We start from the raw sequence: 23,965 nt of genomic DNA, 5'->3' as shown, positions 1-23,965 counted from the left end.
TACATATTGTATATGACCCGTCTCTCCCTATAGCTTACCCCTACTTTTTTCAGAATCTTGAACAGCTTGCACCATTTTATATTGTCGAATGCTTTTTCCAGGTCGACAAATACTAAGAACGTGTATTGGTTTTTCTTTAGCCTTGCTTCCATTATTAGCCGTAACGTCAGAATTGCCTCTCTCGTGCCTTTACTTTTCCTAAAGCCAAACTGATCGTCACGTAGAGCAATCTCAATTTTCTTTTCCATTCTTCTGTATATTATCCTTGTAAGCAGCTTCGATGCATGAGCTGTTAAGCTGATTGTGCGATAATTCTCGCACTTGTCAGCTCTTGCAACGGTGGTAACATTAAGAGTGCAACGAGAATTCCACTGTTAAATGCAGAGGAGAGAGCAGATAGGTGGAAAGAATACATTGAAAGCCTCTACGAGGGTGAAGATTTGTCTGATGTGATAGAAGAAGAAACAAGAGTCGATTTAGAAGAGATAGGGGATCCAGAATTAGAATCGGAATTTAAAAGAGCTTTGGAGGACTTACGGTCAAATAAGGCAGAAGGGATAGATAATATTCCATCAGAATTTCTAAAATCATTAGGGGAAGTGGCAACAAAACGACTATTCACGTTGGTGTGTAGAATATATGAGTCTGGCGACATACCATCTGACTTTCGGAAAAGCATCATCCACAACCTTGCAGAACTAGCACTCCTGAAAGAAAGGCTGTGGCTAAGCCATGTCTCCGCAATATCCTTTCTTTCAGGAGTGCTAGTTCTGCAAGGTTCGCAGAAGAGCTTCTGTAAAGTTTGGAAGGTAGGAGACGGATACTGGCAGAAGTAAAGCTGTGAGTACCGGACGTGAGTCGTGCTTCGGTAGCTCAGTTGGGAGAGCAGTTGCCCGCGAAAGGCAAAGGTCCCGAGTTCGAGTCTCGGTCCGGCACACAGTTTTAATCTGCCAGGAAGTTTCATATCAGCGCACACTCTGCTGCAGAGTGAAAATCTCATTCTGGAAACATCCCCCAGGCTGTGGCTAAGCCATGTCTCCGCAATATCCTTTCTTTCAGGAGTGCTAGTTCTGCAAGGTTCGCAGAAGAGCTTCTGTAAAGTTTGGAAGGTAGGAGACGGATACTGCCAGAAGTAAAGCTGTGAGTACCAGACGTGAGTCGTGCTTCGGTAGCTCAGTTGGTAGAGCACTTGCCCGCGAAAGGCAAAGGTCCCGAGTTCGAGTCTCGGTCCGGCACACAGTTTTAATCTGCCAGGAAGTTTCATATCAGCGCACACTCTGCTGCAGAGTGAAAATCTCATTCTGGAAACATCCCCCAGGCTGTGGCTAAGCCATGTCTCCGCAATATCCTTTCTTTCAGGAGTGCTAGTTCTGCAAGGTTCGCAGAAGAGCTTCTGTAAAGTTTGGAAGGTAGGAGACGGATACTGGCAGAAGTAAAGCTGTGAGTACCAGACGTGAGTCGTGCTTCGGTAGCTCAGTTGGTAGAGCACTTGCCCTCGAAAGGCAAAGGTCCCGAGTTCGAGTCTCGGTCGGGCACACAGTTTTAATCTGCCAGGAAGTTTCATATCAGCGCACACTCCGCTGCAGAGTGAAAATCTCATTCATCGACATCTAGCATGGTAACCCAAGACTATACCCACTGCACCTACTGTAAAACACAACAGATACGTGCTACCGAGATAGTTACCGTACATGAGGTTACAGTGTTGCCAGATTGCCACTCTTTAACGTCCTTTTTCTGCTGGACGTGCTCGCTGGACGAAAATTTGAGACAGACACATTGCTCGCATGTGAGAAGTCGCACTGCGAATCCCGAGTCCGCGAATTTTGCTTCCCCAAGTATAATTTGTTCAAAATATAAAGGAACTGACTGGATTACAATATTTTCAAAAGGTGGCCATAGAGACTCCTCCTCCCGTGGTACTGGGAGTGTTAGCGCCTCATCCCCAAACATAGTTAAAGCAGCAGTTACTATGAACAATCGTCGTACTTACCACCATGTGACCTCTCTCCGAAGCCTCATCGGCGATGACTTTGAGGCACTCTCGTGGCACTTTTGCGAAGATCAAGGATAGAGCGAACTGAAAAACAGGAAACTATTTCAGTAGAGTTGATATTTTTACAACTAAATGGTGACAAACATAAAACATAGTAGCTTACAGAACAGTAGATTATTCAGCTGCTTTTTTTCCTTCATTAATGAATACACATTTTTAGCCCAAACCTCGTTACAAACCACCCTTGAACAGAATGTGTAAGTAAAACATCGCAAAGGTCGATGTGGTAAAGCGACCAGAGACGTTTTGTATACTGGACTACTATTACGCAGGTACGCCGAAAATTATGCAACGTGTCAACAGATTTACCTTGTCAAGTACGTATAACTACTGCGCCATTCCTTTTCGTCTTGATCATTCATACAAACTCCGCATTTAGTACTTCGAGAACACAGCAAAATTCGGAAAGACAACCATGAATCTAGAACGAAGTGTTAACGTATACAGGTTAAAGCAAATGCTAAGCTTTCTTTCCAAATAATGACTTATTTATGATTGTGAATCTGCTGCTCGTAATATTAGGTTGGTGCATAGCTTCGCAGCGTTTTTTCTTTTCTTTTTTCTTTTTGCTTCTCCGGCGGCTGCTGTTTTATTTATCGATTGTCAGTTTTTGTTTGTAGTTCACTGTTGCTGTTTGAGTTTATATATTGACATTTTATCATTCGGATATAGTGAGTGGAGCTGTGGCCACTGGAACATGGAGTGCCAAGTGGAGAAACCAGAACATTTCCGACACAGCCTTCCGTTTCAGTTCAATGGAGGGGTGACAGAAACGTAGGCAGCCAGTAATTTTTGCGCCGTGTATGAGGATAATGGAATTGCACTGAAGACGACAAGAAAATGGTTTTCTCGGCTGAAGGAGGCTTGTTTTGACACTAGTGCCTCTCCACGTTTAGGAAGATATTCAGGGTTTCATGAATATTCTTTATACGCATTAATCCACAATGATCCATGTTAGTGCGACATTTGCACACAATGGAGAAGGTTCAAAAATCTGGTTACGGGTACCACACGCTCTACGCCAAAATCACAAGAATGAGCGAGCGGCCGTACGTGCATCTCTGCTTCCTCATCAATTTATTTGTTAGCAACACCGAGCATTCCTATCCAGTGCCGTTAGTGGTGGCAAGAAATGTCGTCTTTACGCTAACGTAAAGGAAAGAAACAAATGGTTTAGCCCAAGCATTGCGACAATTTCCCGTACAAACACATGCCAAAATCCAAAAAGATTATGTTATGTACACTCCTTCTCTGGTGGAATGACCACTACTTCACAAATGCGTCCGTATGTCAAGAACAACACTGAAATGAAAATGCACTCAAAAAACTAAAACTACGAGATACGTACTATATTTCATTAATCAAGATAAAATTTGAACGTAAACTGCAATATTATTATATAAATTAGAAAGAGAGTTAGGTTTTGAGGTAACCAAGGGGAGCAAACTGACGTGCGTAATAAATCTTGCATCTGTGAAATGAGCGCACGCTCTTATTAGCACTGCAATAGATTTTGATCTGTAATTGTAGACCGCGAAGGTAGTCGTTATGAATGTCCCACAAAAATAAATAAAATAGTTGTAAGTTACTTTGAAACACATTAAGATTGAGGGTCACATGTAATGCAAGACTCTCTCAATTCCGCGAATGACATCTTGTGTCAATGAAGATTCACAAACCGGCGAAATTTTGTGATTAGATACCGACCACATCTTGTGTATTTTTAATGAAATTTACTAACTCTGGATTGATAATTCATTTTGTACCCTGGTCCAATCGGATATTCTAGACTCATCCAACTTTTCCATCCAATTTGATGTTTGTCTCGTATCAGTTTTCTTGACGCGCTAGCAGTAGCTAACACTACTTTGATCAGATTTTGCTCCAACAAAAACTATGAGGAGTCAGCCTTTGACGATATTTGTTGAAGGTAGTGATTTGCTGCTTAATAGTATGTATTTGCTACTTACTACCATTTATCTATATTGAGTTAACCGAAGTTGTCAATGATAAGGAGTTATAACACAAGTGGATTTTTTTTATTTATTCATTTATTTAACCTTATCTGATTAGAGCCTGATCGCTCTATCTTAACATGGGAACAGGGTATCACGCATACACTACCTTTTTTACATCACAGTTACGTAAAAAAATAACAATTTTAATATGATAAATAGTATTAAAATGATTTGAGTATCTCCAGTGACAATGTGAGTAAATAAAACTGTTTATGAACTAGTAAAGTTAATACTGGTAGAACAGTGATAACAACAATAATAACAGTAATAAAAGCAATAATGGTTCAAATGGCTCTGAGCACCATAGGACTTAACATCTGAGGTCATCAGTCACCTAGACTTAGAACTACTTAAACCTAACTAACCTAGGGACACACACATCCATGCCCGAGGCAGAACTCGAACCTGCGGCCGTAGCAGCAGCACGGTTCCGGACTGAAGCGCCTAGAACCGCTCTGCCACAACGGCCGGCAAAGCAATACTGGTAGTGGCAGATACAACAAGAATTTTTAGATGTACTCAATATATGTTTTCTGATGTATCGAGCTCTGGGAAATGGAAATTTAAGGAGACTGCACCAGCTAAGAATACTGGGAAATGAGGAAGATCTGATTGGAAAGAAGGATGTACAGGGGCACCGAGTGCGTACAGGGACAATGTTAATGTCTGTTGTTGCTTTAGTACATATGTCATTAACTGTCTTCTGAAGCTAGAGATGTTTTTCAGTTCCGTAATGCGCGTAGTTATTCCAGAGTCGGGTTCCTGCTAGTGAGAAGGACTTGGAGAAAGTGGCTGAACAGTCGAGTGGGATAGAAAAGGGTATTGCTCTGATGGAAACGGGCGTTTCTGCCATGACGTTAAGACAAACGTGTTAAGGTCGAAGAGAGAGATGAGCGACCGTGTACGTTGAAAATACGGCAGAGGCGACAGAGGGTGGGGAAATGTCTGCGCTTATGTGGACTCAGCCAGGATAGCTCTGCATATGACGGTGAAATGTGATCCAAGAGTAGAGCATAACAGATATAACGAACACAAACATTCATAACAAGTTCCAGGCACCGTGATCCTTCCTGAGAAACAACTTGCAGGACAACATTGCTGTAATCAATAACTGATTGGTTGGTTGGTTGGTTTGGGGAAGGGGAACAAACAACGAGGTCATCAGTCCCTGGAAATATCGGTCAACTGGAACTGTACAAGTTTCTTTTTCAGATCAGGACGGACGACAATTTTAAATTTTTGCAGGGCATGGAGAGATGGTGATGCCTTCTTGCTCATTGGATTCGCGCCCGCATCTCGTGGTCGTGCGGTAGCGTTCTCGCTCCCCACGCCCGGGTTCCCGGGTTCGATTCCCGGCGGGGTCAGGGATTTTCTCTGCCTCGTGATGGCTGGGTGTTGTGTGATGTCCTTACGTTAGTTAGGTTTAAGTAGTTCTAAGTTCTTGGGGACTGATGACCTAAGATGGTAAGTCCCATAGTGCTCAGAGCCATTTGAACCATCATTGCATTCGCGTGCTCAGTCCAATTAAGATTGTCTTCTGTTTTCACTCCTAGGCTCTTTACTGAGAGAAAGAAGTTGATATTTGTACCAATTACGGTTAAATGTGGTAGCGATTCCCGGTATTGCTAGCTAATGAGCTTAGAATGACCAACTGGTATCGCTTGAGTTTTGGGTGGATTGAGTTTTAACCCTATATCCTGCGCCCATTTTCATAGTGCACCCAGGTCGGTATTGAGAATCTCGATAGCTGTTCTCAGGTTTGTTGGTTTCGCACTTAGATACAGCTAGAGATCATCAGTGTACTTGTAGTGTTTGCAGTAGGACAAAAATCATGAATAGAATATAAGACCTAACACCGAATCCTGGCGGACGGCTCACACTGTGTGCCTCCATTACGACTTCATGGTGCCGGACATGAAGCATTGCTGGTGAGAGGTCAAGTATGAGCGAAACCATTGAACTGTACTTTGCCATAAATTTTCGCTGCTACTTTGTCAAATGCCTTGCTGAAGCCTAAGAAACACATACTGGTCGCCTTTTGTGCATCCATGGCAAGCTTCACGTCATCAGCCCACCCGGCTAGCCATGCAGTCTAACGCGCTGCTTCCCGAGTGGGAAGGCGTGCCGGTCCCCAGCACGAATCCTTCTGGCGGATTAATGCCGAGGTCCGGTGTGCCGGCCAGCCTGTGGATGGTTTTTAAAGCAGTTTTCCATCTACCTCGACGAATGCGGGCTGGTTCCCCTCATTCTATCTCAGCTACACTATGTTGGCGATTGCCGTGCAAACATTGTTTCCACGTACGCGTACACCATAATTACTCTACCAGGCAAGCATTTGGGGTGACGCTCGTCTGGGGGCTGAACAGCAAATAACTCTGGGTTCGGTGTGGGGCGGCGGTGGAGTAGGTGGACTGCTGTGTGGCCTGTTGTGGGGTTGTGAACAACTGAGGGCTACGGCGGGGCGAAGCCTCTCCGTCGTTTCTAGGTACCCAGTTTCATACAATACAATACACTACAATTCACGTCATCAGTTACCTTCATCAAAGCAGATGCTATTTTGCGACGTTTACGGAAACTTGGTTCGTATTCGTCTCTTAAGTTGTTTTTGATCGTTAGGTGGTTGTGGACTCAATACTCTAAGATCTTGCAAAGTGCAGGAAGGATTCATATAAGCCGGTTATCAGAGGCTGCTGTCGCCACTTCCTTTTTAGGCAGTGGCTCAACTAGTCTCTGTTTCTAGGCCTCAGGGGAAACTCTAGTGGTTAAGGAGTGGTTTGGTTGATGGTTGATGATATCTGTTATACTGGGCAGTAAGAGGTCAATAATAAGCTTCATTATTTGGACTTTAGTGCCATCTTGTCTTGCACTGTCCACTGATACGTTTTAGATAAAACTTTACGTGGCTAGAGTTGTTTACCACCATGAAGTGCTCAATGAATCTCTGTTTCGTTTGTGGTTCAATAGTGGTTGCGAGTAAAGTGAAGTACTCGTTCAGTGCTTGAACTGAGAGAATAAGATCAGCTCCAGCTTTTATTCTGCCTATACTAACAACATGTAGGTCTTTCCATAGGACAGCTGATCTGTTTCTGTTGTTGGTTAATATACGGACATACCTGAGTTTTGCATGATCGGTCCCGTTTCTCTGCCATTCCTAAGGTTGCAATTACGCCTGCTCACAGTATGTTGTAGTTGTGGTCTTCAGTCCTGAGACTGGTTTGATGCAGCTCTCCATGCTACTCTATCGTGTGCATGCTTCTTCATCTCCCAGTACCTACTGCAACCTACATCCTTCTGAATCTGCTTAGTGTATTCATCTCTTGGTCTCCATCTATGATTTTTACCCTCCACGCTGCCCTCCAGTACTAAATTGGTGATCCCTTGATGCCTCAGAATATGTCCTACCAACCGATCCCTTCTTCTAGTCAAGTTGGGCCACAAACTTATCTTCTCCCCAATCCTATTCAACACCTCCTCATTAGTTATGTGATCTACCCATCTAACCTTCAGCATTCTTCTGTAGGTCACAATATATGGAAGCGAATTTATTTTAAAAAGGTATCTACATTACTTAAATTTCAGCACCCAAGGTTAATTTTGCCGATTCTACGCCACATACAGATAAGAGCTACAAAAGGCCCAAGCTGTGCTAGTCATTATTATTTCTTTTCCGTAGCGTGTAACCTGTCTTGTACAGGTGCACTTTTTTCAGTATTTGGGAAATTTTAAGTCATTCTGTAACTTAGAAGTCGAATGATCTTCTTGATAGTGCAGACGTCAAGATAACCTAAGGAAGGAAAGTCGTTTGCGTCAACTGCACATGAATCTTGTAAACTTCGTTCTGCAAGTATCGGTGTATCGTATTCTCTGAGGTTGAATTCTGTGACCAGCCCAGCTTTTGCGCATATGAGCTTGGGAAACCGCCGAAAATTCACACAGTCTAGTCGGTGTCCAGATCACCGTCATCTCCAGAATGTGTACAGAGAGCTATTCGACCTCTCGTGTGCTGTCCAGCTGCAGCTTTGCAATGTCGGAACGTGTGAACACTCTCATTCGAGGTGATTGACTGGTCAAAATCAAACACCTCGATGCTCAACTGAATGACCCTGTTGGTGGTGTTCAAAAAATGGTTCAAGTCTCTGAGCACTGAGGTCATCAGTCCCCAAGAACTTAGAACTACTTGAACCTAACTAACCTAAGGACATCACACATATCCATGCCCGAGGCAGGATTCGAACCTGCCTCCAAAGCGGTCGCGCTGTTCCAGACTGAAGCGCCTAGAACCACTTGGCCTCACCGGCCGGCGTTGGTAGTGTTGACGCACTCGTCCACCACTTGGCGTACTCAAAGGTGCGTGCCTGATGCGTTCTTCACGACCTAACAGAAGACCAAAAAGGGGTAATGAAGGACCATCTAGGCGGAACTGCTTGCTCTTTACAAAACGGTATTCCATGGACTGTCGCCATACCACCTCTCCTCCGAAGAGAAAGTTCAAAGTCGCAACGTCAACCGGTAAAGTGATGGCGATGGTGTTCTGGGACTGAAGGGATTATTCCGTTTTGTGTCCTCCTCTATGATGCCACGTTTAACTCTAAAGTGCATTGTGCTGCTGTGAGGAAGAAACGACCTCACTATGTGTGTTGTAAGAAATAAGCATACTATCTTCTCCTTCTCCATGACAAAGCAAGGTCTCACGTAGGTGGCACAACTGAGAAGAGTTCACAAAGCTTCAATGGACCGTTCTTCCTGCTTGGCCTGGATCTCGTAACTTCTGACTTCCGTCTGTCTGACCCAATCAAGGAAGCAGTAAGTGAATGACGGGTCGGTTACTGACGCAACAAAACCCTGGGTCCGACGTCGACCAGTAGGATGTTACCATGTGTCATATATACCCTCCCAGTAAGATAACGTAAGGCTGTCACACTGAACGCAGATTCTGTTGGAAAAAAAGTGTTTTGAATCCAAAATACTGGGGAATGAGTGGTGTAGTGGAACCCTGAAAAAAACCAATATGCATTCAGAAAAAAGTGTTGCATAAGTTATTGATTGCTGCTCACACACGCCTTGTGGAACTAATACAGCTGGAAGAAACGTGGTTTCGTATCAGTGCACTCCTTCAATGCAGAGTGCAAATTCATTCTGGAAACCATTCATTCTTAAGACGCGGCTGCGCCATCTTTCCACAATATCCCACCTTCCAGACTTCTAGTGTTGCTACAATACTGGTCATTAAAATTGCTACACCACGAAGATGACGTGCCACAGACGCGAAATTTAACCGACGGGAAGAAGATGCTGTGATATCCAAAGATTAACTGTTCAGATCATTCACACAAAGTTGGCGCCGGTGGTGACACATACAACGTGCTGACATGAGGAAAGCTTCCAACCGATTTCTCATACACAAACAACAGTTGACCGGCCTTGCCTGGTGAAACGTTGTTGTGATGCCTCGTGTAAGGAGGAGAAATGCGTACCATCACGTTTCCGACTTTGATAAGGGTCAGATTGTAGCCTATCGCGATTGCGGTTTATCGTATCGTGACATTGCTGCTCGCCTTGGTCGAGATCCAATGACTGTTAGCAGAATTTGGAATCGGTGGGTTCAGGAGGGTAATACGGAACGCCGTTCTGGATCCCAACGGCCTCGTATCACTAGCAGTCGATATGACAGGCATCTTATCCGCATGGCTGTAACGGATCGCGCAGCCACGTCTCGATCCCTGAGTCAACAGATGGGGACGTTTGCAAGACAACAACTATCTGCACGAACAGTTTGACGACGTTTGCAGCAGCACGGACTGTTAGGTCGGATACCATAGGTGCGGTTACCCTTGACGTGCTACAGAAGAATGCTGAATATTAGATGGGTAGATCACGTAACTAATGACGAACTATTGAATAGAATAGGGGAGAAGAGAAGTTTGTGGCACAACTTGACAAGAAGATGGGACCGGTTGGTGGGTCACGTTCTCAGGCAGCAACGGATCACAAATTTAGCATTGGAGGGCAGCGTGGAGGGTAAAAATCGTAGAGGGAGACCAAGAGATGAATACACTAAGCAGATTCAGAAGGATGTAGGTTGCAGTAAGTACTGGGAGATGAAGAAGCGTGCACAGGATAGAGTAGCATGGAGAGCTGCATCAAACCAGTCTCAGGACTGAAGACCACAACAACAACAACCCTTGACGCTGCATCACAGACAGGAGCGCCAGCGTTGGTGTACACAACGACAAACCTGGGTGCACAAGTGGCAAAACGACATTTTCTCGGATGAATCCAGGTTCTGTTTACAGCTTTTTGATGGTCGCATCTGTTTTTGGCGACCTCTTGTTCGTATTGACGGCACTTTGAACAGTGGACGTTACATTTCAGACGTGTTACGACCCGTGCCTCTACCTTCATTCGGTCCCTGCGAAACCCTACATTTCAGCAGGATAATGCACGACCGCATGTTGCAGGTCCTGTACGGGCCTTTCTGGATACAGAAAATGTTCGACTGTTGCCCTGGCCAGCACATTTTCCAGATCTCTCACCAACTGAAAACGTCTTGTCAATAGTGGCCGAGCAACTGTCTCGTCACAATACGCCAGTCGCTACTTTTGATGAACTGTGGTATCGTGTTGAAGCTGCATGGGCAGCTGTACCTGTACACGCCATCCAAGCTCTGTTTGACTGAATTCCCAGGCGTGTCAAAGCCGTTATTATCGCCAGAGTCGGTTGTTCTGGGTACTGATTTCTCAGGATGTATGCACTCAAATTACGTGAAAATGTAATAACATGTCAGTTCTAGTATAATATGTTTGTCATCTGCATTTGTTCTTGTTGTAGCAATTCTAATGGCCAGTAGTGTAGTTATGTAGGAGAATACCAGTGAGGTTTGGAATGTAGCAGTGAGATATTCTCGGGCTAATCGTGAGCCGTGGCTGAGTAGCACACTGGTGAGGGCATATGTGCATAAAAAGGCATTGGTTTGGTATCAGGGTCCCGGCGAGCACATAGTTTTCATTTACCAGAATTTTTAATTAATTAGAAGTATGTGTCACGTCACAGGGAGAGCATTTTGACTTACCTCGACTTCGTCTTCCATCATGCAGATGTAGGTGCCCGTTTTTAAGGGATGTTTCGCCTCGATGACGTGCCGGTACAGAGCCAGGTAGCCACTCTGCTCCAGCAGGGCCTGCAGCTGTGCCGGCTCAGGCAGTCTGGTCAGGAAGTCCCCCAGCTGGCTGAGGTCACCACCCGTCTCCAGCAGCTCGTACACGACGAGCCAGCGTCTGCCCTCCACTGCGTACTTCATCGGCGTCCAGCCCAGCAGGCCGTCTTCTGCAGACAGCATGCCCTTCCACGCGTCGTCAGAGCACTGTCGCCGCAGGAGGGACAGGGGGCACCGCCGATCGTAGCCCAACGCGCGGTTGGCTGCCGCCAGGTGCAGCACGTTGCGCCCAAACGCGTCAACCTGCTTCGGGTCGACACCCTCGTCCAGAAGCGCCCTCACCCTGCCCGCGTCGCCGTCCAGCGTCGCCTCCAGCAACGGGCAGCCCCTCGCCGCCATGCGGTCGAAGGACTCCAGGAAGAACTCCAGCCTCTCGTTCACGTACGCTTTGCGGTACACCGTCGCACGACTCCGTTTCCCCTGCCGGAGGAAACACCACTTGGCGAGAAAGTGTTCGGCGAAAGTCCTGTGCAGGAACGCGGGTTTCCCGTCGGCGAACTCGTACACGATTCCGGCCTTCACGAGGTACTCCCTGTCGAACGACGGCTTCGCCGGTACTTCCCTTCCGCGGAGCAGAACCGAAGCCGCGAGGACCATCAACTGTTCCTGGTGCCTCTGCTGCGCCTCCTCGATCTCTCTCCTCTTCCCGGGAGCCGAAAAGTTGTCGCCCCACTTCTCTTTGTAAAGCCGCCTGAACTTGTGTCGGAAGAAGGCTTCGTACAGAGTCACGATGTCGTACGTCTCCTCTATTTCCTGTGACAGATTTGCAAACATTTCAGCAAAGAGAGGGATTCTCAGGAGGTCCCTCAAGCTCTTGTTGAGACCGCTGATGCGCCGGATCTTTTCCCTCGAAGGGTGGCGTCTGAAGAAGTCCTCTAGCTCCGAGTCACCGAAAGGCAGCAGCGATTGGGCCGAGACACCAGTCCAGGTCTCCAAGAGCCTCACCGGTTCCGGCCTTGTAGTCACGAGGAACTTGCCCTTACGTGGCGCCAGCAGCGGCAACACCTCGAGACACTTCTTCATGTAATCTGGGCACACCTCGTCGAAGCCGTCCACCAGGCAGACGACTCTCGGGGAGTGCACCAGGCTGTGTCGAAGCAGAGCGTACTCCAGTTCGCCGAGCACACCCTCGTTGAAGACCGTCCGCCGCAGTATGTCTTTCGCAGCACTCGCGGCTCTGTCGTTGTCATCCAAAACTGTGTAGAACTCCAACAGGTTAACTCTCAGTAGCCAGCAGCCGGAGAACCTTTCTTTTATTTTCTTCGCCACATGCGACAGCACCTTCGACTTCCCTACTCCGGGTCTCCCCACCACAATTATTGTATTGTGGGCAGCGGTTTCGGGCTGGACTTTCTCCCACTCGCCGTCGTACTCTCGACTGCTGTCCAAAGTCGAGAAGAACTCGCCCGTCAAGAGCTGCTTGTCCACCAGCTCCCTGGGCACGTAGTACACGGGCAGCGTTTCCAGATCTCGACCCAGCCTCAGAGGCTGCGTCAGTCGTGCCAGGCCTAGCAAGAGACCCGGCTTATTGTCCAGCAGTGACTTGATGGCATCCGCATCTGCCACTAGGTCTCGCAGACGGCAGCATTCGAAAGATTGCCCATTCAGCATGACTTTGACGTCCAGGCACTTGTTCCAGCTTTCGTCACTGACGTCGGATGATCGGCATGTGTCATGAAAGCAGTCACTTCCCCTTGATGACACAATCACGAGACGGCATTCTGTTGGCATCTGTGTCGGCAGCTCAGACAAAATGTCAGAATTACATTCTCTATCATCGTCTACAATCACCTGTAAACGATTGAAACAGCTTATTTAAACTCAAATATTTTCAACAGCTTTTTTTTTTTTTTTTAAAAAAAGAAACATGAAACACAGCATTATTACAGAAATTATGAAATGCAACTCACGTTTACGAGTATTGAAACATATGCTTCTGATTGCAAGATGAAGAAGCTCGAAATTTCTTGTTTGTTTTCATAGGAATCATTTTTACAGTTACTTATTCTATCACTTATTTTCAAAAAATGGTTCAAATGGCACTGAGCACTATGGGACTTAACTTCTGAGGTCATCAGTCGCCTAGAACTTAGAACTAATTAAACCTAAGTAGCTAAGGCCATCACACACATCCATGCCCGAGGCAGGATTCGAACCTGCGACCATAGCGGTCGCTCGGTTCCAGACTGTAGCACCTAGAACTGCACGGCCATCTTCACATGATTCTACAGAGGGGTTAAAAAATGTGTCCACTGTTTAAAAGCCCATAACATGCAAACTAATTGACGGAGAAGCCTCATTTTTGGTGAAAGTGTAGCTTAAAGTCCATCTTAAATATCTCACTGTAGGTGTTCGAAATGGTCACCATTAACATCCACACACAAAAGATGCCGCCGAACCACAGCACGAACTACTGACTGCAACGTGTTCACTTGGATATTTGCACATGAATGTACGATGGATTCTCGAAGTTCATCCAATGTGAGTGGCTTTTGCCGATAAACGACGTCCTTTAGTGTTCCCCACAGGTAAAAGTCCAGAGGAGTTAGGTCTGGGGAACGTGGTGGATACTCCGCAGCACCTCTACCGCCTATCCATCTTCCTGGTAGATTTTCGTCGAGATACGCCCTGGCACGATTTTGGTAGTGGGCTGGGCACTATCTTGTTGAACGTAAACTCTTCCGTCTCCATACAAGTCTCAAAATGGCAGGTAAAATGCTTCTGAAGGTACACCTCACCGGTAACTGTGACGTCAAAGAAGAATGGCCCAATCAAGCCCCGGTAGGACAACCCACACCACACATTTACTCCAGGCAAATTCACGGCTTTGTCTACACGGACGTCCGGATTTTCGGCGGCCCAGTAGATACAATTGTGGTGATTTACTGTACCATTTAGTTTGAACTGTGCCTCATCAGACCACACAATCATCTCTGCAAACCCTTCATCATTGCGCACTCTGTAAACCACTCGCAGTACTCCATTCTACGATCTGGGTCGTCCTCGTTCATTGCGTGAAGCAATCGTGGGATGTAGCACTTCCACTTTGCTGTCTTCAAAATTCGCCGAGCACTTGAGCGACTCACTCCAGTTTCACGGGCACACTGTCTCACAGACTTCTGTGGTGAGCGAGTGAATTGTAACACACGGCGGGAGTCAGCTGGACTTGTTACTGTTACAGGTCGTCCAGATTGTTGTTTGTGTAGCATTCGGCTTCAAATTTGTCTCGTATGCGACAAATCGTTAAACGTGTCGGTGGCTCTGTTTGATACTCATTTTGCCACTGCCGTTGAACCTCGTCAATGTTTTCGTACTTAAAATACCACTTCAAAACTGAGTTCCTTTCATCGAATGTAAGCTTTGCGCCAGCAATATTTACTCAAGTAACTAGGTGCAACTAAGAACAAAACACTGACTATATGGCGGCTGTCAACTGACAAAACAAAACAACGTAATACAATGCTTGTGTGGCGATTGCCGGAACTACAATATCTTACACTACCAAAGATGAGACAACTCCTCGTGCGGTAGCGTTCTCGCTTCCCACGCCCGGGTTCCCGGGTTCGATTCCCGCCGGGTTCAGGGATTTTCTCTGCCTCGTGATGGCTGGGTGTTGTGTGATATCCTTAGGTTAGTTAGGTTTAAGTAGTTCTAAGTTCTAGGGGACTGATGACCATAGATGTTAAGTCCCATAGTGCTCAGAGCCATTTTAACCATTCTTTTTTGAGACAACTCTGTCAATTAGTTTGCCAGTTATGGACTTTTAAACAGTGGATACATTTTTTTGGACCCCTCTGTATTTTCTCTTTTAGTTTCCTATCCAGAAAATTAACCTAAGCTTGATAAGGTGTTTTGGTAGTAAGAATTACAACTTATTCCAAGTGAAACAACAGACTTTGTCGAGGACTACCGTCATTGACTACTAACACGAAACTTACAAGTCTACAGAACTGCTCTGATTAGTATTAGGTGCAGTTTAGAAACACATCATTGAAGAAACTGAATTATTTGGACCATAGCAAGAGGTTAAAATATTTCGATTCATGCTATTTACCACATAACACTCCATCTTAACTAGCATTAATAATATGAAACCTGCGTTACTTCCCATTCACGTTTTCGAGGCAAATTGATGTAACTGATTCATTTTCCCTACATCAAACAAATGGCATAGTTTGACATGCTTGTCTGTATCATTCCACTTTAGGAATATTGTAGAGAATTTTTATACACTTGTAATGCTGCTGCTTTCATGTCAGGCTATAGAATTAGTATTTTGCCAGCATGATTTAATGCTTGAAGATGTCGTATTCTGTGGCACACGGAAGTACACAAAAAAATTGTCACACTGTGTCATTGCCAACTGCAAAGATCCTTTCAGTGCGCAATATTTAATAATAATTGGTGGTAAAACTGCTCTGATACACTTACTTTCTTTCCTCACATAACAGAACAACAATAAAGTTAATACAAATTTAGTAAATACGAAGGTAATCCAAAAAGTAAGGTCCTCAAATTTTTTATAAGTACATAGCCCTGTTTATTTCTACAATGGCTTACATCAGTTTGCAGCTTGAACATTTAGCTGTTTTTCAACTTAATCACCATTTCTGTCGATACATTTTTGTAGACGCTGTGGCAGTTTTTGTATGCCCATGTCATACCAGCTCGTCGCCAAGCTGTTCATAAAGTTATGAACCTCTTCTCTGACCTCGTCGTCGGAGCTGAATCGCTGGGACCACAATTAACGCTGACATTTACTGTGAGACTCTGAAAAAACTCAAACGGGCAATTGAGAACCGGAGAAGAGGAATGTTGAGCAAGGGTGTGCACATTCTCCATGACAACGCTCGCCCACACGTCGCTCGGAAAAACCGTTGCTCTCCTGCAACGGTTTCACTGGAACATAAGCACCCACCCACCCTATAGTCCTGACTTGGCGCTCAGTGGCTTTCACCTGTTCCCTAGGTTAAAAGAACATTTGGCCGGAATGCGATACAGCTCCGACGACGAGGTGAAAGAAGTGGTTCATAAGTTTCTGAACAGCATGGCGGCGAGCTGGTATGACACGGGCATACAAAAACTGCCGCAGCGTCCACAAAAATGCACCGACAGAAATGGTGATTATGTGGAAAAATAGCTAAATGTTCAAGCTGTAAACTGATGTAAACCACTGTAGAAATAAACAGGTCTATGTACTCATAAAAATATAGGAGACCTTACTTTTGGGATTAACCTCGCATTAAATAGGTGTTAGGACAACTGACATACTGCCCAGAATGTGCTTCTTTTGAAACTACGAGGGCTGACCATCAAAGACTGAGATTGATTTTTTCTTGTATCTTCCGTGATATTTCCTATCTTTATCATGAATATTTGAAAAAAAAGTTCTTTTTATGTATGATGCATGTGGGCGGCAGCACTCTTGTATCGGTAGGCTGCTAGTGATGCTCTATTTTGTAGACGCATTTTGCATTTCGCATACCAAACAATGAAGATGGCGAGAGAGGAGCGGTACGGCAAAATAAAATTCTGTGTTCGTTTCAACCACACAGCCTCTGAAATTCACGAAAAGCAGCAGCAATCGTACAGTACACTGCCTCGTGCTACCGTGTTTAGGCGGTTCAGGGACTTATCTGTGTTAAACAAGGTGGGCCTGGTGTTTCGTCTTCTGCTGTGACTGAAGTCAGTGTCAACACAGATGTTGTGATTATCCTTAAGGATCAGCGGATAACATTACGTAACCTCAGTGAAGTGTTGATAATTCCATGTCGTAGACTGTTTACCATTATGCCTGATCATCTTCATATGGCCTGCGTTTGTGACCGTTGGGTGCCACGCCTGTTGACTCGCAAACAAAACGCTGTGCGAATGGAGATAAGTCATGAGGTTTTGACGGAGGGAATGCGTTTCTTGAATCGATTATCACCAGTGATGTGTCACGACTGCATCACTGTGATCCTGAAGCAAAACGAGCCAAGTTCTACTGCACCAGAAAAAGGCGATAGTTGTTCCATCTGCAGGGAAAGTGATGGTGATCACATTTTTCCTCTCTTACGGAAAGATTTACGAGCATGCAGTTCCCCCTCACACTACTGTTACAGATGCATACTACTCGTCAGCATTGGCTAAACTGAGGAAGCACATGGCAAGGAAACAACCAGATATCTTCCGGACTGTGTGAGGACTCATCATCACAGTACGCGGCGTGACCTAGCAAATCAAGTCATGCAGTTACTGGCTCAGTTCAGTATTACCTGCGAACCACATCCCGTTTCAGAGTCCCGGTTTGTACCCTATTTTTTAAATTCCTATCACTAAGGGCAAAGATTTTGAACATTGTATTCCAGAGCCCCAAAACAGTGGTCAAGAAAAGTTTGGCGATTCTCAAGGACCTGAGACAGAGAGAATGGCCAGCATCATACACTCCTGGAAATTGAAATAAGAACACCGTGAATTCATTGTCCCAGGAAGGGGAAACTTTATTGACACATTCCTGGGGTCAGATACATCACATGATCACACTGACAGAACCACAGGCACATAGACACAGGCAACAGAGCATGCACAATGTCGGCACTAGTACAGTGTATATCCACCTTTCGCAGCAATGCAGGCTGCTATTCTCCCATGGAGACGATCGTAGAGATGCTGGATGTAGTCCTGTGGAACGGCTTGCCATGCCATTTCCAACTGGCACCTCAATTGGACCAGCGTTCGTGCTGGACGTGCAGACCGCGTGGGACGACGCTTCATCCAGTCCCAACCGCGTTCGTGCTGGACGTGCAGACCGCGTGGGACGACGCTTCATCCAGTCCCAAACATGCTCAATGGGGGACAGATCCGGAGATCTTGCTGGCCAGGGTAGTTGACTTACACCTTCTAGAGCACGTCTAGGAATTGTAGAACGATGGGTTCGATGAAGGTTTGGATGTACCGTGCACTATTCAGTGTCCCCTCGACGATCACCAGAGGTGTACGGCCAGTGTAGGAGATCGCTCCCCACACCATGATGCCGGGTGTTGGCCCTGTGTGCCTCGGTCGTATGCAGTCCTGATTGTGGCGCTCACCTGCACGGCGCCAAACACGCATACGACCATCATTGGCACCAAGGCAGAAGCGACTCTCATCGCTGAAGACGACACGTCTCCATTCGTCCCTCCATTCACGCCTGTCGCGACACCACTGGAGGCGGGCTGCACGATGTTGGGGCGTGAGCGGAAGACGGCCTAACGGTGTGCGGGACCGTAGCCCAGCTTCATGGAGACGGTTGCGAATGGTCCTCGCCGATACCCCAGGAGCAACAGTGTCCCTAATTTGCTGGGAAGTGGCGGTGCGGTCCCCTACGGCACTGCGTAGGATCCTACGGTCTTGGCGTGCATCCGTGCGTCGCTGCGGTCCGGTCCCAGGTCGACGGGCACGTGCACCTTCCGCCGACCACTGGCGACAACATCGATGTACTGTGGAGACCTCACGCCCCACGTGTTGAGCAATTCGGCGGTACGTCCACCCGGCCTCCCGCATGCCCACTATACGCCCTCGCTCAAAGTCCGTCAACTGCACATACGGTTCACGTCCACGCTGTCGCGGCATGGTGTCCGCTGTGCCATGCGTGTGATCATTGCTTGTACAGCCCTCTCGCAGTGTCCGGAGCAAGTATGGTGGGTCTGACACACCGGTGTCAATGTGTTCTTTTTCCCATTTCCAGGAGTGTATAATCGAGGGCTGGCAGAGACGCTATATAAAGCTGATTGGTGAGGAGGGGAGTACTTTGAAAAAGATCACGTAAACACTGAAACGGAGTCTTTGTTTATCACCCTTGTACTTCTCAGAAATAAAATATATGTCTATCTGGAACACATTTCCTCGTCTTTAGTTTACAAATAAGCTTATGACTCAGTAGATCTAATATATCCCATCCAAATTCTGAAGACACAAGGCCCAGGACTCAAGAGCGCGGTTCCGGACTGAAGCGTCTGGGACCGCTCAGCCATAGCGGCCGGCCATGCTTTGTCACCCCAAATAGACATGTAGCTTATCTTTGATTTGAACCAATGCTCAAAAGTTCTGATCATGGCCAAAGAAGGCTGATGATATAACATTTTTTCTGGATTGCTTCAGAGAAAAATGCATAATTTGACAAAAATTAATCTCTTTCATAAGCCATCACTATAAAGCGTACCAGCCATGGGCAAAATCGCCCCCAACAGCGGAGAATCTGGTATTTCAGCTCTCTGAACTGGTCTACGGCCACCATGATATGTGTTTCATGAGCCAGCGCTTGGTGTATCTTCGTAGCAGTGAGAGCTGCCGTTCCTCTTTCTGGAGGTTTCACCCACGCCGTGCTGCAGGACTCCACATAGCCTCGAACAGCTGCCACGTTGCAGTACTTGAGTCTTGTGGTCACTGCTCTGCACTGGGTCACATTCTTCTTGATGTAATCGTCTACAAGTACCTGCCATTTGCTCCAGCTACTCGTCAAACACACATTCTCCTTGTTCATCCAGTGCCGGAGGCTCTTGCACAAACTGTCACAGATGGATTCGCACAGGCCACCGGCACCCAGCAGCTCTTCCAACTCCTTGTAAATGTCGACCACAATCTCATCAGAGTTGCTCTGCTGGCACAAAAGGTAGAAATTCTCCACAAACCTGTCGTTGCCACGCACTGCCTTCAGCACCCCTTGGTTGTCTCGATTGAGACTGTACAGGCCGCCACCAGCCCGTAGCAGCTCCGACCCTAGGACACCGTCCACTTCCTGACTCTCAAATATGTTGGGACTACTGGCTGCCAGAGAGGCGTTCGTCAACAAGACGAATACTACTCTGTCCCTCCCCAGTGACTTGCTAATTTCCTCGTAGGAAGTGCAGTACTTGCCGAGACCGAAGTCGCGGTTGGGGGCCTCAGACAGCCATTGCTCATTGTCGATAGTCATGTAATTGGGGGAGGTCTTGTGCTTGAGCTGGACGAGAATGGTGTGTGCCTCAGAATGTCCCTCAGGTCGCCACACCAGTACCACATCGTCGAACTTTCCTGCTTCGCCGTTGTTGGCAGACAACTGGAAGATCACTCCACGCCTCAGGCAGCGGAGGAACACCAGTGCCAGCACGCGTTCCTCGTACCGGTCACCCTCCCCTGTATTGTGTGCTCCCTTCTTGTATTCCAGGGCAGCATACCTGCAACAAACAAGATGCAAATGATGACGATGAAGATGGCGATGGCTTTAGGGTGCTCTATAGTAAGGGTGCCAACATCCATTCAGAATGTGAATGTATCCATTTAGTATGAGGACAAGTCAAAAATTATCTCCATATCATTTTTCCAATATACTACAACAGTGGTGTAAAATTTACAGAATCATATTTTGACATAGTCACTGTGGCTGTCAATGCACTCGCTGCTCCCTCTTTGTACAAATTTTCCAGTATCTTTAGAAACAGGTTTTTCCATAGAGCATGCACCACACACTTCCTTTACCTCTTTCTCATTGAAGGTCAACTGATAGCCTCTTAAACCAAACAACTATTTAGGCTGCCAATACCACAAAAATTTAAAGCTATTTAGTAGGTGCATAGTTTGTAGTGTTATTCCACAAATATAATACAGGGTGTTCAGAAAAGGACTCCCTGATTTCAAAATTAAATATCTCGAAAACAAAGATCGATAGAGGAATGCAGTAAACGGTATGTTTATTGTGAAAGCTGTAAGAAGTTTATACAGTAGTTTGAAATAATAGTTACAAAAGATGCTAACAGATGGCGCTCTAATCGCCATACGTAATGTCTAGTATAAATAATGATCCGAAGCCCAAAGCGATCAGTTCCACTATTGAAACGTGAAAGGAGGTTAGCGTACTGAAGAAAGAGATTAAAACCATGTACTCCATTGAACAACGCGTTTTTCTGGTGCTAGAGTACCACAGGTTAGAAGAGAGTCCTACGGCAACAAGGCGAAGTTTTCAAGCACGATTTAATGTTCCAAAAGGACCCGATGCGAAAACCATTCGTACGCTCTTCGCAGAATTTCAACGAACAGGCAGCGTAACTGATGATCTATTGGAGCATGTTGGCCGCAAGCAAACCGCAGTTACGCCTGAAAATATCGCCACAGTTTCTGGAATTATTCAGCGAAATCCAATGTCATCCGTCCGTAGAATTGCATCTGAGACTGGTTTGAAGCATTCCAGGACACAGAAAATACTGAGAAAGAGCCTACACATGTTTCCATTCAAAATTCAAATGCACCAGGCCATACCCGTACGAGCTGTGCAACAAAGGGTTGCCTTTGCTAATCAGATGCTCACAATCATTGATAATGAAGGATTTGATGTTGGCTGCATCTGGTTTACAGATGAAGCACACTTCCACCTGAATGGATACGCAAATAAGCGGAACTGGCGATTTTGGGGTTCCGAAAAGCCATATTGGTGTGAAGCGAAACCCCTGTATTCTCCTATAGTTACTGTGTGGGCTGCAGTATGCAGCAGAGGCATTATTGGCCCTTTTTTCATTCGAGGTGCACGTTACGTTGCAACTTTGGAACAACTTGTCGCCACACAGCAAGCGTTAGAGGATCGACCAGGTACTGAATGGTTTATGCGAGATAGAGCCCGACCACATCGGACCGAACAGTTGTTTCGCTTTCTTGAGGAATACTACGGGAATCGAGTCATTGCTTTGGAATATCCCAAATTTACTGGTGAAGGCATGGATTGGCTTCCATATGCGCTGGATTTGACTCCCTTTGACTTTTTTTGTGGGGCACAGTGAAAGACATGGTCTACCCGAAGCATCCCGTCACGCTAGACGAGCTTGAATCTGCGATCTCTGTGGCATGTGAATCCATTTCGGTTGAGACACTACAAAATGTGATGGCGAATTTCATTCTTCGTTTGCGCCACCTCTGTAGTGCAAATGGTGAACATTTGGAAAACACTGTGATGTGATTGTTTGCAAAGATTGTTTTCATACGATTATTTCACTTATGTATGCTGATATGAGCTGTACAGCGTACAGCGCCATCTGTCGGCAGCTTTTGTAACTATTATTTCAAACTGCTGTGTAAACTTCTTATAGCTTTCACAATAAACATACCGTTTACTGCATCCCTCTACCGATCATTGTTTTCGAGATATTTAATTTTGAAAATCAGGGAGCCCTTTTCTGGACACCCTGTAAACACAACAGATACACGTAACAGAGACTTAAGTCATCAATAATATATTCTCCTATGCTTTTTACAACAGTTGTAACGTTGCGTGGTCTCCTGACCTTCATTTCTTACATATTCCGACCTCACCATCGTATTCTGCGTATCAAGACGTTTCATTCGATCCCAAACTCGATAGGGTAGAGTAAATTTTACATATTTCCATTTAATCGATGTGCAAATCTTATAAATAAATCGCAAGTGCGTACCAAGATTAAAAAGTCGAGGCTGGCATACACAAACATTCAAGACACGACGGCCACAGGAGTTTGGCGGAGGCAACCAGACTGCTGGAAAGTCTGTAGGAGGGTGAGTTAACACGCAGCTGCGCCAGCAGGCCGACCACCCACAGACCAAAACAGTTTTTTGCCAGAGAAAAGGGATAATAGCCTGCGTGTTCACCTTAAGAGCAAAACCCGCTTTATTGCTTCGGAGAATCCCCGCATACGCATTTTTGACGGATCTAGTGCGCAGTTTCACAGTTCTCACATGTGGACAGCATACGCCTAACACAGATGCTATATATTAACAGATTGGTTGGCTTAAACGGAGCACCATTCTCCAGTTTGTAAGTATAGCCCCGATTGGCAAGCTATTTCTGGCCCAATGAGCTGGAGAAGTGAGGGAAAGATAGCGTATGATATACCCTTTCGCTTTTTGTGTGGAGAAGCGTTGTTCCAGTGACGCTCTTGAAGCGGGAACACGTAGCAGGAGCGAGTGAGCTTGTGTGTGTATCCAGAGAACGAGGAACAAAGTCTCTACTCAGTACTGCACTGAGAGTGCACCTCAGTCGCTAGTGAATTTAAGTGGTACTCTATATTGAGTCGTTTGCGATTAAGCATTTGTTCACTGTGTAGGCCGCGACACTTAATGTGCGGTGTGAACACAGAGTATTAGTGAGTGCCTGCGAGTGAACACTGAGTGGCATCGTGGTGGACTGGTCATCTGACAGGTGTACCACGCCAATAGTTAGACTAAGGGCAGATAGGAGCCCTTGACTTCATCGAGGCATATCATCATCATCAGTGTTCATCAGTGTTCTGCCTAAAGGCAGGTTTTAATATGGTAGCTCTCCAGGCTGTCCGGTCTTCTGCCATCCTCTTCAGGTCTGCATAATTTCCTCTTCCCTTTGTGTCATCTATCACCTTGTATCTCCTTCTTCCTCTCTGTCTTCTCCCACAAACCAATTCTTCCAAAGCCCCTACTAGCATCTACTTCTCAATGAGTGTCCCAACCAGTTCTTTTTCCTTTCTCTTACAAACTTCAGCAGACATCTTCTCTCACCAACCCTTTCCAATACTCTTTCGTTACTCACTCCTTACATCCAGCCTATTCTCTCCATTCTCCTCCACATCAACATCTCAAATGCTTCTAACCTTTTTTCATCCTCTCGTCTCAGTGTCCATGTTTCTGCCCCATATAGTGCCACACTCCAGACAAAACATTTGCCAAGCCTTTCCCTTAGTCCTT

The 23,965-nt window shown here is 46.0% G+C and overlaps 1 protein-coding gene and 1 non-coding gene across 2 annotated transcripts in view; one reads left to right on the top strand and one right to left on the bottom strand.

Moving 5' to 3' along the window:
- Window positions 1-23,965, bottom strand: part of LOC126291864 (uncharacterized) — a 54,275-nt gene that overhangs the window by 8,816 nt on the left and 21,494 nt on the right. The window contains exons 3-5 of the mRNA XM_049985586.1: window positions 19,470-20,463; window positions 11,144-13,078; window positions 1,994-2,080 (exon numbers count right to left, since the gene is read on the bottom strand). Of these exons, the coding sequence (XP_049841543.1) occupies window positions 1,994-2,080; window positions 11,144-13,078; window positions 19,470-20,463 (3,016 nt within the window). The remainder of the gene's footprint in view (window positions 1-1,993; window positions 2,081-11,143; window positions 13,079-19,469; window positions 20,464-23,965) is intronic.
- On the top strand, window positions 1,462-1,536 carry Trnas-cga (transfer RNA serine (anticodon CGA)). The gene has a single exon. It is a non-coding gene; the product is annotated as a tRNA-Ser (tRNA).

Source organism: Schistocerca gregaria, chromosome 9, assembly GCF_023897955.1.
Source record: "Schistocerca gregaria isolate iqSchGreg1 chromosome 9, iqSchGreg1.2, whole genome shotgun sequence".
Taxonomy (NCBI): domain Eukaryota; kingdom Metazoa; phylum Arthropoda; class Insecta; order Orthoptera; family Acrididae; genus Schistocerca; species Schistocerca gregaria.
Note: the sequence above shows the minus strand (reverse complement) of the source record. Positions and strands in the feature narration are given on the sequence as shown.